Genomic DNA, 14,138 nt, shown 5'->3' on the forward strand with positions numbered 1-14,138 from the left:
ACTGTTCCTATGAATTTGCCTGGTACGTAAATTATGACATATAGGCTATTGCTATCTGAGTCATTTTGCGTGCTCTTTGAGAAGAACATTATAGTTACTCTGGAACTTGCACAGCTCTGGGATGAGTTAAATGTTAACAGGAATGGTTCAAAGAGCTCCCGGGCACAAAGATCCCCTTTCTGAAATGTAAAACTCACAGTCCTAGCACCTGCAGGTTAATATCCTCTCTAACCACTAATGGAAAAGAAAATAATTAGTTATCAGTGCTTTTTTCTAAATTCAGATCAAAATAGTTATTGAATACTTTTTCTGCATCATTAAAGAAAATCATATCCTTATAACCTAATAGCAGATTTATGCTATTTTGAGATTGTCTTTTGTTCTTGATGTGTTTAAGAAGTAGCTTTTATTCTTTAATAATTTACAGAATAAGTTTTTATTGTGCTTAAACCTGTTGACTATTACTGTTTGTTGGTGCCTTTTGTTCACCATTTTGTGTGCATTTTCTTGCCAATAGCTTGTGTTATCATCGCATCTCAAGGTTTTCTTGGTTTTACTCCCTACTTCTCTGTAAACAGACCACTGTCAAAGTAGTTGTCTTCATAGTTGTAGGCCTGTAGGGTTTAGCTACCCAGTAAGGCATTCTTAACTTAAACTCATTATTCACATTTTTGTGGTTTTTTTCTTCCCACTTAGAGTGAGGATGGATCCAGGTTTTGCTGGTTCTTATATTAGAAAGAAGATGGAGACTATCCCTAGTATTCTTTAACCAGTGGCTTTGGTGTTGCCTCTCATTTACACTTTTTTAGACTTTGATATTATTTGATGGTTTGGTATAAGTGGAACAAATTAAGCACATAGGGATAATATGCAACTGCAGAATGTCATCAGCACTAGCAAGTCATTCAAAATGGCAAAGTTTTCTTTCTGTCCCTGTCTTTCTAGTTCTGAAAAATGTATGTCTTCTTGCACTGAGCAAAATGTACATCACCGTTAGCAACTAGTTCTGACAGTTGATAAGTTCTGTTTTATTGAGCAATAAGTTAATGTCATGTCAGCTGCTAGAACTAAAGGTTTTCACTCATGCACACTGAATTATGGTGTAGTCCCTTAGGCTAGGATCTCCATCAGTTCACTTGCTGCTTAAATGAAGATGTGATTTTACCATAGCAACCAGTTAGACTACTATACAGAATTCTTCAGTTATCCAGCCTCATCACAGCTAAGTGTAACTGGCGTAGTCTGTAAGAGAGGTGGGCAGCTTACACAGTATGTCGAATACTGTACAGAGAATATATGCATATAAATAATATGAAAATTTCTAAGCAGAGATCATGACACCACAATTATGAAGAAATTAAATTCATTCAGTTGATAAAGAGCATAGTTAATGCAGGATCCATTCTACTAAAGCAGTTTAAAATAAGCATAGTCCTGTACAGTGTCAAGAATGAGAGAATTCACTCAAATTTAGGAAAACTGTGTCTTTTTCAGAATCAAGGCTCATTTTTCTCTCTGAAACCAATGCAAATCAAAGACCCAGCTCTTCTAGATTTCTGACTGCCAGATGGGTTTTCTTTCCTTCTTTGGGAAAGCACTGGGGGCTTGCAGAGTTCAGTAGTATGAAGCTTCATCACAAAAAATACAGACAGACAAATATTTTCCTAGATTCAGTGAAGTAATTTAGTAAACTCTCCTGTAAATTGTAAAGCTCCAGAAGAGACACTGATTAAAGTGGTACCTGGCAGTTTTCCATTTTCCAATGAAATTATATTAGGTTACTAGTCAAAGCAAGATACCTACACGTATGTACATGATCTCTCTCTATATATATAACATTTTCACCAGTTCTGAAATGTTAACCTCAGTATTGAAATTCAATCTGTGATCACTCTGTTTTGCCTTCACTGACAAACATCCTAGAAATACAGAGGTTTTTCTCTGATGATACTTAAATCAATAGAAATACATTTCTTGCTCTTTTCAAGACTTACAGAAATTCTTACTCCAAAGTGCTGGAGGCTGTAGGAAATACAGTAGCTTGTCTCCTCAGTGAACATAAAAGAGTTGTCTCAGCTGAACATACCACACAAATTATAGGAGTGCATACTGGCCTGGGTTCTGACCAGAGCCCAACTATGTAAATCCAGAGTCGCTTCAAACTTTTACAAAGCCTGCCAGGGTTTTACACAGCTGTAGGAAGAAAGAATTTTTTCTAGTTCATATTGAGAAGGTATGTGCAATTATACAAACACTTTTCTGGGCATAAGTAGACTTGTATGGTTACATACTACAGTTATTACCAAGACCAAGACACATTTTTAAAGCATTTTCTATATCCTTAGAAACAGCACTGAGTGCTTTGTGCAGATATGTTTAGATTTCATGAAGAGAAGATTTCAGGCAGGATCTTTGTTCACGATGAAGGAAGAAAAATAATTTTTTAACAGGAAAATGCTGGCTGTTGTGCTTAAGATGTATGCATTGAAGAGAAATGGCGGAGCGGGAACAAATGTCATATTTAAGGTCTGAGGATGAGTGCATGTGAATACTTTGCCTCTAAACCTCTGACCCAAACTACGAGGTGTTCGCTCAGGGCTCAGCTGTTTCCTCTGTTTTGTACATGTGAGGCACAGCAAAGACACAAGACCTGACAGCACACTCCTCCTGTTTGCTTCTCACTTCTTCTCTGCTTACTATTTCACAGAAACGGTCAAATTTTCTTAAGGATTGTGGGGAAGTCTCTCCAAGCAGCACCAGTTGAGCCATATGCATGCAGAGATATGTGGTGGTGCTGCTGGATGAAAGGGTGGACATTTGAAAGGAAACACACAAAAAGAGGTGGGGGAGAAATGTGTCCTGACCACACACTCTGTTCATGTGCCTAAAGGATCTCCGGTCTCCCAGGGTACTGCAACAAGAACCACTTCTCTTCCCACACACACAGGACCCAGGAGCTGAGAAGCCCTAATCTTTCCTTTCCTTCCTCGTGCAAGCTGTTGCCTGCAACACTGACAGCACCACTGAGCTGTTGGCATGGCTCTGTGACACATGAAGCACAGCCACCTCCATGCATAGCATTCCCAGCATCTCCAGCCAGCTCTGGGAATCAAAGCTGGTGTTTGGCTGAAAATACTTTCTGTTGGAGTTTCAGACATTACAGATTTTTTTAAGGCTTGCAGCACTCCCATGTTCTTGAACAGTATGAGATACTGCTGGGCAACCTTAGTGCTGCATTCATTGAGGCTTTTGTCAGTGCAGAGAGCTAACCCCAGGTGCTAGATACTCTGAGGGACAAAGGTCGTTGGTTCTCCACCACCCACAAAGTAAAATTTATGTATATGCAATATTTTCTTGCTGCATCATGCTTGCCTTTTTTGGATATGACAGCTACTTGTCTCATACTGGGTATCAAGGAGGGGAGACTGTGTCCTCCTCAGGGCATTTGGGTATAATCACTTGGCCATTGCAGAAGTAGGAGTAGGAGTTCAATGTCTTGCCATCCACCAGCTGCTGGAGATCACTTCTCTGCTGGAGATTGCTGCTATGCACCTGAACCATACTGAAGGATCATGCGACATATCACACAGTTCATCCATGGGCTAGGCATGGCTGTGCTATTAACATTTTTAACTGCTCTAGTTGCATCTGTAAGAGTGTATCTGCCATGCATTTTCTTTAGTTGAACCATTTTGTTTTCTGACTGTATGCATTTTCCCTTGTCTTTGTGTGGGTTTATCTTAGAGTATGGACAATGATTGCTTCGGAAAAAGCTGTAGAGGTCTAATTCATTATTGTCTGCTATGTCTCAGGTTGCTTTCAAGTGAATGGGAAAGGGAGAGTCTCACTCATTGCTATTATTTCTTAATTTTTCCTGTTCAGATGCAGCTGAATAACTGGACATCTAATACCCATGTTCAGAAGCCATGAATTCCAGAAAATTACTCTCAGAAACGCAGAGAACCTTCCCTGCTGCTAAAGTACACTGCCAGCAGCCATCACGGATTCTCATTGTGGATGTCACGTCAGCTTCCTGGACCAACACTTGCTCTGTACTCTCTGAAGCGCTGGAAAACACACTCTGTTTGGCATGCAGTTTGACAGGCCCTTCCCGTGTTCCCCTGCTGAGCCTCTACGTGGTGCAGAACCAGCAGGAGTGCCTGCTTCCTTTTACGGTATGTGTGGAATCATGTCTCTTGGGATCTAACAGACATGAATGCAATACATCGTTGCAGTTCAGTAAATAAAGTTATGATTTACCACAAATGTATATCTAAAAATTAATGAATCTCAAAGAGCATAGTTTCACAGACTTCATGGAAGAGGTGAATTTTATGAAAGAATGTTTAAAAGGAGGAGTGTCATATCTTTGATCTGTGAAGTTGCTCATGTGCATAAATTAGTTTTGTGCTGTTCCCTTCTAAAACATCTGTTGTACCTCTCCTTTCATATGCTACTTTCTGCACTCTCTATACTGCTTCTCTATCAAAATTATCAAACACAACTCTGCAGCTGTAATAATTTGGATGGTGAAGTGGTCTGTATACCTGTTGATTACACAAATATTACCACTTTGGGAGAGGTTCCAGACATTTAAGGGGAAAGGATCAGAATATAAAATATTTTTGCCAAATTTAAGAAATACCTGAAATCATAGAATCATTTAGGTTGGAAAAGACCCTTAAGATCATCGAGTCCAACCATAAACCTAACACTGCCGAGTCCACCACTAAACCATGTCCTAAGTGCCACATCTAGACATCTTTTAAATATATAGATCTAAATCAGTAAGAAAAAGTATTTCACTCATCTAGGGATATGCAGCAGAATAAATATAGATGGAGAATGACTAGCAGCTCTACAATAAAAGTTTGGGATTACAAAGCATCATAAAGTTCACAAGAATCTATGAAGTCATACTATTATAAACAGTCATACTGAGCACTCTCATTTACACTACATTAGTGTAAACACACAGTATTAACCCTTCCACCTTATTCAGCAATGGTGAAAACATTCTGAAATGTTTTGTCAAGTTTTCACATCTCAGGAAAGATAGAGGCCAACTGGGAAAAGAAAAATCAGAGGTCAACAGTAATTTAGCAAGTGTGATCTGCAAGAAGACTGTAGCTAATGGTGGTGTTTATTTTGTAGAATAGGTTATAGATAATGTGACAAGGATAACTAAGGGGATACCAAAGAAACATTTTCTGGAGATATTGTGAGATCACTCTGCTTAGGGGCTTTAAGAACAGACACTTTTCTTGCTTCCTAGGAATAATTTACATGTAATTCATCTTGGCATGTCACTGTAGGATGGACTAGGTAGTTGTTTCACAATGGGTTCCAGGCCTGTTTTCTGTGATTTTGCATTATGGCCAAGTTAATTTGTAAGTGTCTGGGGCCAAATACCTGCTCTTGTATTCGCTAGGTGTGTCCTGACACTGATCCAACATGTGCTGGCTGACAGCAACCTCAGATCTCATTTGGTAATCATGGGTCACCAGAGCACAACTGCACTTTGACACAATCCCTCTACTTGCCTCATCATATGAGTCTTCTGCTCATAATAGGGTGTCTTTTTTATTTAAACAACAATTCCTCATTTTGATAATCACAGTTTTTAAAGACAGAGAAACCCTTAGAACATTGTTTGGTTACCTTCATATTACAGGCTATTATATTTCACTAAAGTACCCATACATCATTAAAGCACTTCCTCCAGGAAGATATCTAGTTTTGATCTGAAGGTATTACAAGATGGAGAATCAAGTACTTCAGCTGATCATTTCTTCCAGTGGTTAATCATTGCCATTGTGAAACTTTCACCTGGTTTTTAATTTGCATTTATTGGCTTTAGCTTCCAGGGATTTGTTAATATATTTCCTCTTTTGACTAGATTGAAGAACCTGCTTGTATTTTACACTTTCTTCCTCTAAATATAAGCAGGTCCCATCTTAATCTTCTAACTGGTAAATGAAAGAGAACAAAGTATGTCTAACTGCAAGGCATTTTTACAGGCCCTTAATAACCTCCAAGCCCTTCTATGTATTCCCTCCTCTGGTTCTTTGGATGCTGCATTCCAATACCAGACTCAGCAATGCTGTACAGAGAGCTAAAAAATACCCCCTCCTCCTGTTTGCATAACTGGTAATCACATCAGCTTTTTTGCCATAATATTGTGTTTCTCTGGGACTTGTCTAAGACAGCAAAGTTCAGACTCAAAGACCCGGCTGATAGGCACAACTCTAGTGTGAGCCCCCACTCCCTTTCTCCCCAGCTTTGCTTGGATGTTCTGCCTAGTGAGCCATCTCTTTATTTTAGACATCTGCTGTTGTACTGAAGGCTGTTTTTCAGGACTGTTCTTTCTCTGTTAGGAACAGTAAAGTATAGCAAGATGACTGTCTTCTTCAATGGACCTAATTTCACTGATAATGATACCTGGTCCTCTGCAGCTTCCAGAATCAGGAGCAGTTCTACATCTCTATCTGATAAACATCTGCTCCGTTTCAGCCTTCTTCAGAAATACTAGGGCTCCATTGCTTTTTCTGTACTCCTGAATTTGTCCCTTTGTCTCAACAGGGCATGCTGTTTATCACATTGACTTTCTGATCTAGCTAGAGAAAAACTTACTTCTCAAAGAGGAACCAAGATAGAGCTATATTAAAGGTTGCTTATTAGACAAATCATATGAAGTCAGGAAAGCCCCAGAGCTGAAAATAGAGATTGGGAGAGTACATGGGGAAGTGTCATATATGGTTACCCTTTTCTTAGTCTTTCCTGAGCACTTGTTTATGGTCTCTTTTCCTACTGGTCTCCCCTATTGGCCTAACTCTAGCAAGTCCAAAGAGCTTCCCTGGAAATGGCAGCAGGATGCCAAAGAAAAGGAAGAAAGTAAATAACCGTGGAGGACAATAGATGGTGACAAGAGGGGAAATGAGCATTAAAGCATCAAAAAATTTTAATGTGGGACTGAGTAAGGACTCCTCCAGCTGAGGGGCCCTGTTCCTACTGGTTTTCCCTTGGGATGGGCAGCCATCCCCCCCAACTACCAGACCCTCCCTGACAAAAAGGGCTGAAAAGAAACAAGGGAGAAAGATATTAATTACAGGGACTAGCAAATTAAGAAAGTGAAGTGGGTGAGGGTAGAACATGTGGAAGGAGCCAGATGGGGCCGTGAGCACAGTGCCTACTACAGCTCATGGCCAGCTTTGATCTCTCATTTTGGTAGCTTTTCTCTGGAAGCAATGTAGTGTTGCAGATTAAAATGTTTTGCTGGCCACATAGTGTGAAGTTATGAATTCTTGGAGTTGTGCAATGAAGGAGCAGGGTCACGTGTAAGGAGACATGTCAAGGCCTATGGCACTGGGCTACGTATCAGTGCCCAGAACAGGGGTGCAGTCAGAAATAGTTAAACAACACAATTTGTGCTTAGAAGTTTAACTTATGTCCCAAGCACATTCTTGAAACTGCAGCTTGTGTGGACTCGCCTAAATTAACATTTAAAGTAGCTGTGCATATACAAGAGAAAATGCAACTCTGCTGGTGCCAGTTCCAAAGGACAGGTACTTAACTGGACTTCAGGCTGCCCTGCAGCCCTTGCTAAGCCCTGTTCTGCCACAGTTAGGAGCAATACTTGACCTGAGACAGCTGGTTTATGTCTGCGTGAGCTGCAGCTGCCTCCTGGGATTGCAGGGCAGGCATCTGAACTGCAGCAAATTTTGCTGTAGCACTTTGAAGAGGCTCCTGGCTGCATCTGCTTGGTGCATTTATCGAAGATTGCTAACCTTACAGCAGAATTGATGTAATGGGCCAGACACTTCTTGCACTGTGGAGTACAAAATGCGGTGTCTTTCCTTAAGACTGCTCTCTTCACCATTCTGAGGCAAGGTTTGAGCCATCCCAGCTTTCTTCCCCACCTTATTTGCAGAACCACCGGAGCTGTTTGTGAACACATTTCTGAGCCCCCTGGTTCATAACTTGGTCACACTGAAAGACCATGCTGTAAAACATGGCTTCTCAGGAGTGGTTCAGTGAGTCAGAGCTCCAAGCATCTGAAGCAAACGAGTCATATGTTCATCTGTTGCCTCTTCTGTGAGGAAGGTGACCTCTGGTAGCAGTGTCTTATATTGCTTCAAACAGATTTGGTAGAATTCACTAATAATCTCTCCTGTGGCCAAAATTTGCCAGTTTACCTGATGGGTATGTCAAGTCCTTTGAGTTCTTGTTGAAGCTCAGGTGAGCCGACATCTCTGTGAACACTAGCTGAGATGCTCCACACACCTTTGGATCCTGGGTGCTACCTAGCATTGTCATGTCTATGCTAAGGAAAGGTCATGGCTGGGTAATAGATCCCAGGTACTCTCAACTAATATTGCATGGAGAAAGAGTATGAGATGGGTCTACCATGATCCTGGCCAGCCTGGTTCATATTCAGACTACCTTCTGTGGATTTAGGTGACTGCCATAAAGTGATACCAAGTTCAAGGAAGTGCTTGAGCAACATATGTGATATAAGGGTTCAGCAGCCCTGGACTGCAGGTAATCTAAATCACCATAGCAAGCAGTAAGAATATGGCCCAATATCCTCCAATCCATGAGACTGACACAAAGCATCATAGTGGAGCATAATGGGTTAATAATCTGTGCATTTATAGTGGTCATCTTGCCATAATGAGTCAGACCAGCTGTCCTTGGGGCAGCCATTGTACAGTGGTAGCTGTTGCCTGAAGGAATAAAACATTTTTACAAATACCAGCTATAGAATAAATTTTCCTTTCAACACTTGCTCTGGTAGCCCATCTTTGAAGCAGGAGGGTCCACAGACCTTCTGTCAGTTTGCTTTTTTGATAATCATTACTGTGGTGAATGTCCTAAAAGAACAGCATAAATGCGTAAGAAATGCCCTCCCGAGTCAGACCAATGGTCCACCAGCCCAGTCTCAAAAGGAAAAGCTATTTTGGGGGCATGCCCCAGCCCAATCACTTTCTGCAGTTCATTCTCCTCACAGAACTCCCCTAGTTCCACAACTGCTGTATTAAGAATGATAGAGGATACATTTGAGGCTATTTCTCTTGGTATCTGCTTCTGGACCTGTTACCCATGAGTTTGCAGAACCCCTTTTTGAAGTTGTTGCCATAGTCTGACTCCAAACGCTCCTGAACACAGGTTCCTGAAGTCCACAGCTTGATGAGTAAAGGCGTACGGATATGGCAGGGGTGACTATAGCCTGAGGATATCACACCACCTCAGTGCTCCTATTTATATTCTGCCTCCATGTTATGCAGGGCCAGAGGAGGGGGGCATGCCAAACTACTACATTTTGGCTAGCCACAGGCAACAGGTAGACAGCTGAAAACTTGAGTGATCATGTGTGTTGTTACCAGCATAACAATCAGCTGGTTTTAATTCATATCACTGTTTACTGTTTTATAGCTTGGCTCCCACCCCCAGTCTTATCTCGATGCTGTGAATTCAAAAGCCTCCTTCCACATTTCTGTATCAGAAATAGTGTGGCCAGCAGGAGCAGGGAAGTGATCATTCCCCTGTATTTGGCACTGGTGAGGCTGCACCTCAAGTACTGTGTTCAGTTTTGGGCCCCTCACTACAGGAAAGACATTGAGTTGCTGGAGCATGTCCAGAGAAGGGCAACCAAGTTGGTGAGGGGCCTGGAGCACAAGTCTTATGAGGAACGGCTGAGGGAACTGGGGTTGTTTAGTCTGGAGAAAAGGAGGCTGAGAGGAGACCCTATCGCTCTCTACAACTACCTGAAAAGAGGTTGTAGTGAGGTGGGTTCTGGTCTCTTCTGTCAGATGGCTGGTGATAGGATGAGAGGAAATGGCCTCAAGTTGCGGCAAGGGAGGTTTAGGTTGGATATTAGGAATAATTTCTTTACTGAAAGGGGTGTCAGGCATTGGAACAGGCTGCCCAGGGAAGTGGTCGAGTCACCATCCCTGGAGATATTTAAAAAGCACATAGACAAGGCACTTCAGGACATGGTTTGGTGGGCATGGTTGATGGTTGGGCTCAATGATCTTAAAGGTCTTTTCCAACCTACATGATTCTATGATTATGGAAAAATATTTCATATTATCAGTTTGACATTTCCAGTCCTTCAATTTCATTGAATACTGTTTTGCAGCAAGTGAAAGAAAACTTTGCACGAATTCAAGCCTGCATTTCAGAGCTCCGTTCACTACCAAGAGAAGGCTGTTTCCCACAGGGGGGAAATGGAGTGGTACAAGCTGTGCAGGATGGATTGCAACAGTTCAAACAATACAGCAGACACACAGCAGCAGGAGGCTCAACAAATAGTTCTGTTGAGGTAAGAAAGTGTTGGTAAGGTAGCGGGAGCCATCCACCAGACTTGCCACTTGTTAGCACATTAAGATGATAGTCTGTTTGATATCTAAGATCCATAGGAGGGAGAGAATAATTAAGAAAATAAGCCCTCCAAAAAAACCCATGCAGCAATCTCTGAATGCTCACGGAAACTAGACAGATTCAGGTACAGAGACTGACTTTACATTATAGAAAAATGAGTTTGATTTCCAGGCATTTAAGATTGGATGTTTTTTCAGCTTTATTTTGATTACTTTCACAGCAGAACTATGTCAAAGGCAAAGACATTCACAGTACTTATGGACATGATTTTCCTTTCAGACTGCAGTTACCTTCTGCGGTTATAGTGTCTGGAACTTCCACTGATACAACAGGATGTTTGTACAAAGGTTCTCATTGTGCCTGAAAGCAAACTCCGACAGACAAAAGAAATGCATTTCATCTTGAGAGTAGTTGGTATAGTTGCAAAGGACAGGAAGAGCCTACAGAATGGTCATTGTCTTGGCACAGTCCTCTTCAAATCAGTTTTCAGAGTAAAAAGAAGTAAAAGTAAAAGGCATGGACAAGAGAAAATATGCCCTACTTTATAAATTTTTTGGAACTCGCTGGTTCCATCTGCTTTTCAATGGGATGAATGCCAGGTTCTACCAATACAATTTCTTCCTTCTGTTTCAAGAGCTTCATGCCTTAATCAAGTGCCCTCATAAAATCAGTTGATTCCAGTATTTTGCAGTTAAGGTTTAACATAAGACTTAGCTGGAGCATTTGTTATTCATCAAAATTTAATGCTTTTTGTGTCATTTCGGTGCATCAGTGCCTGATTGCCAAGCTGACATCTCAGGGGCCCTGTTACTGAGCCACAGCAACCCATGCTGCTGGCTGGAACAGCAAATTACAGACATATAATTACAGTCAGTAAGCAACTGAGGAGTAAATAATTGGGAATAAGTAAGATCACTAGCTGTGAAATCCTGCAGCAGAGGGAAGATGCTGAGCAGAGGGAGCGTGCACAGGGGGGCAGGAGGAGAAGCGGCAGCCAGCGAGTGGCCAGACCTGTCCCTGAGGTGCACGGCTCCTCTCAGCAGAGGAAGTTGCTGTTTCTGTTTATGGAGCCTTCTTTTCTGAAAGAGGGGCTTTTTTTTTTTTTTTCCTCTTTTGCTGTTACCCTTCTAAAGCGACACAGGTTAAACCGAAAAGCTTTCCACATGCTTCCATCCATGTGGACGAGACCACTCCGGAGCCGGAGCGCAGGGCCGCCGCACCGCGGGCGAAGCTGGGAGGGCAGCAGCCGGGCACACGGCGGCAGCGGCTCCGCGGAAAGAGGCAGGAGGGACAGGAGAGGACTACGACCAGCAGTAGGGCGAAGAGACACAGCGTGTCGGAAGCTGTTGCTGAAGTACACTTACATGTGAGCTAGCAGAAGCGCAAGTGCTTTAAGGAGGCGTTACTGTTATATTAGAAGTACAGTTTCTTTAGCATGAGACCACGACGGCCAGTATTTATAGTACCAGAGCGCCACGTGTGCAAATCGGATGTCTTCAGGCGACCATGCCTTTTCCTAACCGTTAAGCCCCAAAGAGGCAAGAAGATTCCTAGCTGACTAGGAAGCATAGGAGGCAGACTTCATTATAACCTGCAATCCTTTAACCCCCCAACTATTTGTTAAAAGTATTGAAAATGCTTACTCTTTTGAGATTCTGACTTCAGAAGGGAAAATTCAGCAGCATCAGCAAAGCTAAGTCTCAGCAGCAGCTACAGGGCAGGAAACGTGGCCAGTCTGCAATAGGATGAAAAGCATTTTTCAAGTCACCAGTAGCCCATTTTTTTGTCAGATTAGGAAGTGTAATGGCATTAAGGGATTATACCTAGAAACTGTGGTAATATGAAGGGAAGTCACAGTAGCTACCTCAGTTTTTGTATGTGGTAAAATATTTCTCCTAGTCTCTGACCAGCACATGCTAGTGTGACTCAGGTTGTGAAAAGGGTAGATTGGAGGTGATAGGCTACAGATGTAACTCAGCCATGGTTTTGAGGTACATCAGTGTAGCAAATTCTCCATCTATAGCTCTGCAAAAGATAATTATATCTTTTAGACAACTCAGCTGTCCCCAACTCAAGAAAAGTCCCTGTTAGCCATTTTCATTAGTTCCTAAAAGGAGCCCATAATAATTTCTTCATTCCCAGTAACTCAGAGGCAAACACTAGGGCTAAGTTCAGCTGGAGAGGTAAACTTTGTTAGGGAAATCAGGCTTGATCTGACATCTGCAAGGCTGCCACAGCTCCATGCTCCCAGGCCCAACCAGTTGTGAGGCTGAGCATGTATTCCCAGCAGGCACATGCACACAGAGCACATGTATATAACACATATACACATGCATGCTTGGTCACACCGATCACAGCCAGACACTCAGAGCACTCACACAAACACAGGGTGCACCAATGGCCCCAGCCTGCTCCCCTCTCTGGCTGAGCAGGATGGAGATCCACTAGCAAGAATATATATATACACACACACACGCACATATCCATCTCCATATGTACCATGTGGATCCCTCCAGCACCTGGGCTCAGACACTCAGTCTGCCTAGTAGCTGCTCCTGGATCCCAGCCTCCCCAGCTGCTGGCATCTGGACATACAAGTCCCCAGCGCTGTGTCCCCACTCCAGTTGCTGGTACAGACCATCATGTACACACACACACCTGGCCAGGACTCCCCTCGTCCCTCCAATAGCCAGCTCCTTCTGTGGTCTTGCCCTTAGAGAACCCCTTGCTCCCAGGCCATTTCACCTATTCACCAGCTGGTCCATTTTGATCTTTGCTGACGATCACATGCTCACTCACACTTGCTCCAGCCACTGCACCATAGACACAGGGGCCTCCAACCTGTGGTGGTGGCTCCTCACACACATGCACAGAGAAGAGAGCCCTCACCCAGGGCAGAGCTGGGGGGGGAATTGAAGCAGCAAATGGGACAGACTGTGGTGATCAGGGCAGGGCCTGGCCAGGCAAGCATACAGCGAACTGTTTACACGGGACCGGCTCTTTTTATCCCCTTACTCCTCTGTTTTCCCACACTTGTTCCTTCCCAAGTCACCTAGCTCCATCCCTTTGCCCACTCTTGGTTCCTCCCCTGGACATCCTGTAATAAGCCTTGTGCAATCTCAAGCTGCTCTTCCCCTGCATCCATAATGTGTCCCACACCCCCAGGGAGCAACCCCCCCTCAGTTGGAAAAGTGCTCCAGGTTTGACTCGTCTTCACAGGTTTCACACCTGGACAAGGGATCTCTGGGGACAGCCCAGGCAGCGGCCCCCAGAGGGGTCCCTTCCTCCAAGCCCCTAATTTGGTTTCCTGGTCTGACACTGTGCCCCTGTGCTCCTTTAGGCTTGGGGAAAATGGGCCTTTGATGGGCTGAGGGCAGTAGCCAGCACAGGGCATTAGTTGGGCTCTTCTGCCTGTCACTGTGTCTTTCTTCTCCTTCGTGGGTGCGTAGATGAGCTTCCATCACATAACCTAAAGGACTTTGTGAAATTAAGGTATATTAGTGTAGGAAATACTCTATCTACATCTGTAAAAAAAAAAAACCAATAATAGTATCTGTAGATAGTTCTGCTCCCCGCAGCTCAAGAACAGTTCTTGTTATCTACATTTGTCAGTTCATAAAGGAAATCATAGTTACTACTTCGTTTCCAATATCTCATAGATAAACACTAATAAACACTAAGGATAGATCTGGGTAGAGAAGGTATGCTCCCTGCCCTCTGCACCCCCCCCCCCCCCCCAAAAAAACCCCCACACA

General features: G+C 43.1%; 1 protein-coding gene across 1 annotated transcript in view; it reads left to right on the plus strand.

The window, feature by feature from the left end:
- Positions 1 to 3,883: 3,883 nt before the first annotated feature.
- Positions 3,884 to 14,138, plus strand: part of M1AP (meiosis 1 associated protein) — a 23,049-nt gene continuing 12,794 nt past the window's right edge. The window contains exons 1-2 of the mRNA XM_010568454.1: positions 3,884 to 4,175; positions 10,142 to 10,324. Coding sequence (XP_010566756.1) covers positions 3,927 to 4,175; positions 10,142 to 10,324 — 432 coding nt within the window. The 5' untranslated portion in view covers positions 3,884 to 3,926. The remainder of the gene's footprint in view (positions 4,176 to 10,141; positions 10,325 to 14,138) is intronic.

The sequence above is a fragment of the Haliaeetus leucocephalus genome, unplaced genomic scaffold (assembly GCF_000737465.1).
Source record: "Haliaeetus leucocephalus isolate CR32 unplaced genomic scaffold, Haliaeetus_leucocephalus-4.0 Scaffold245, whole genome shotgun sequence".
In the NCBI taxonomy this organism is placed as follows: Eukaryota; Metazoa; Chordata; class Aves; order Accipitriformes; family Accipitridae; genus Haliaeetus; species Haliaeetus leucocephalus.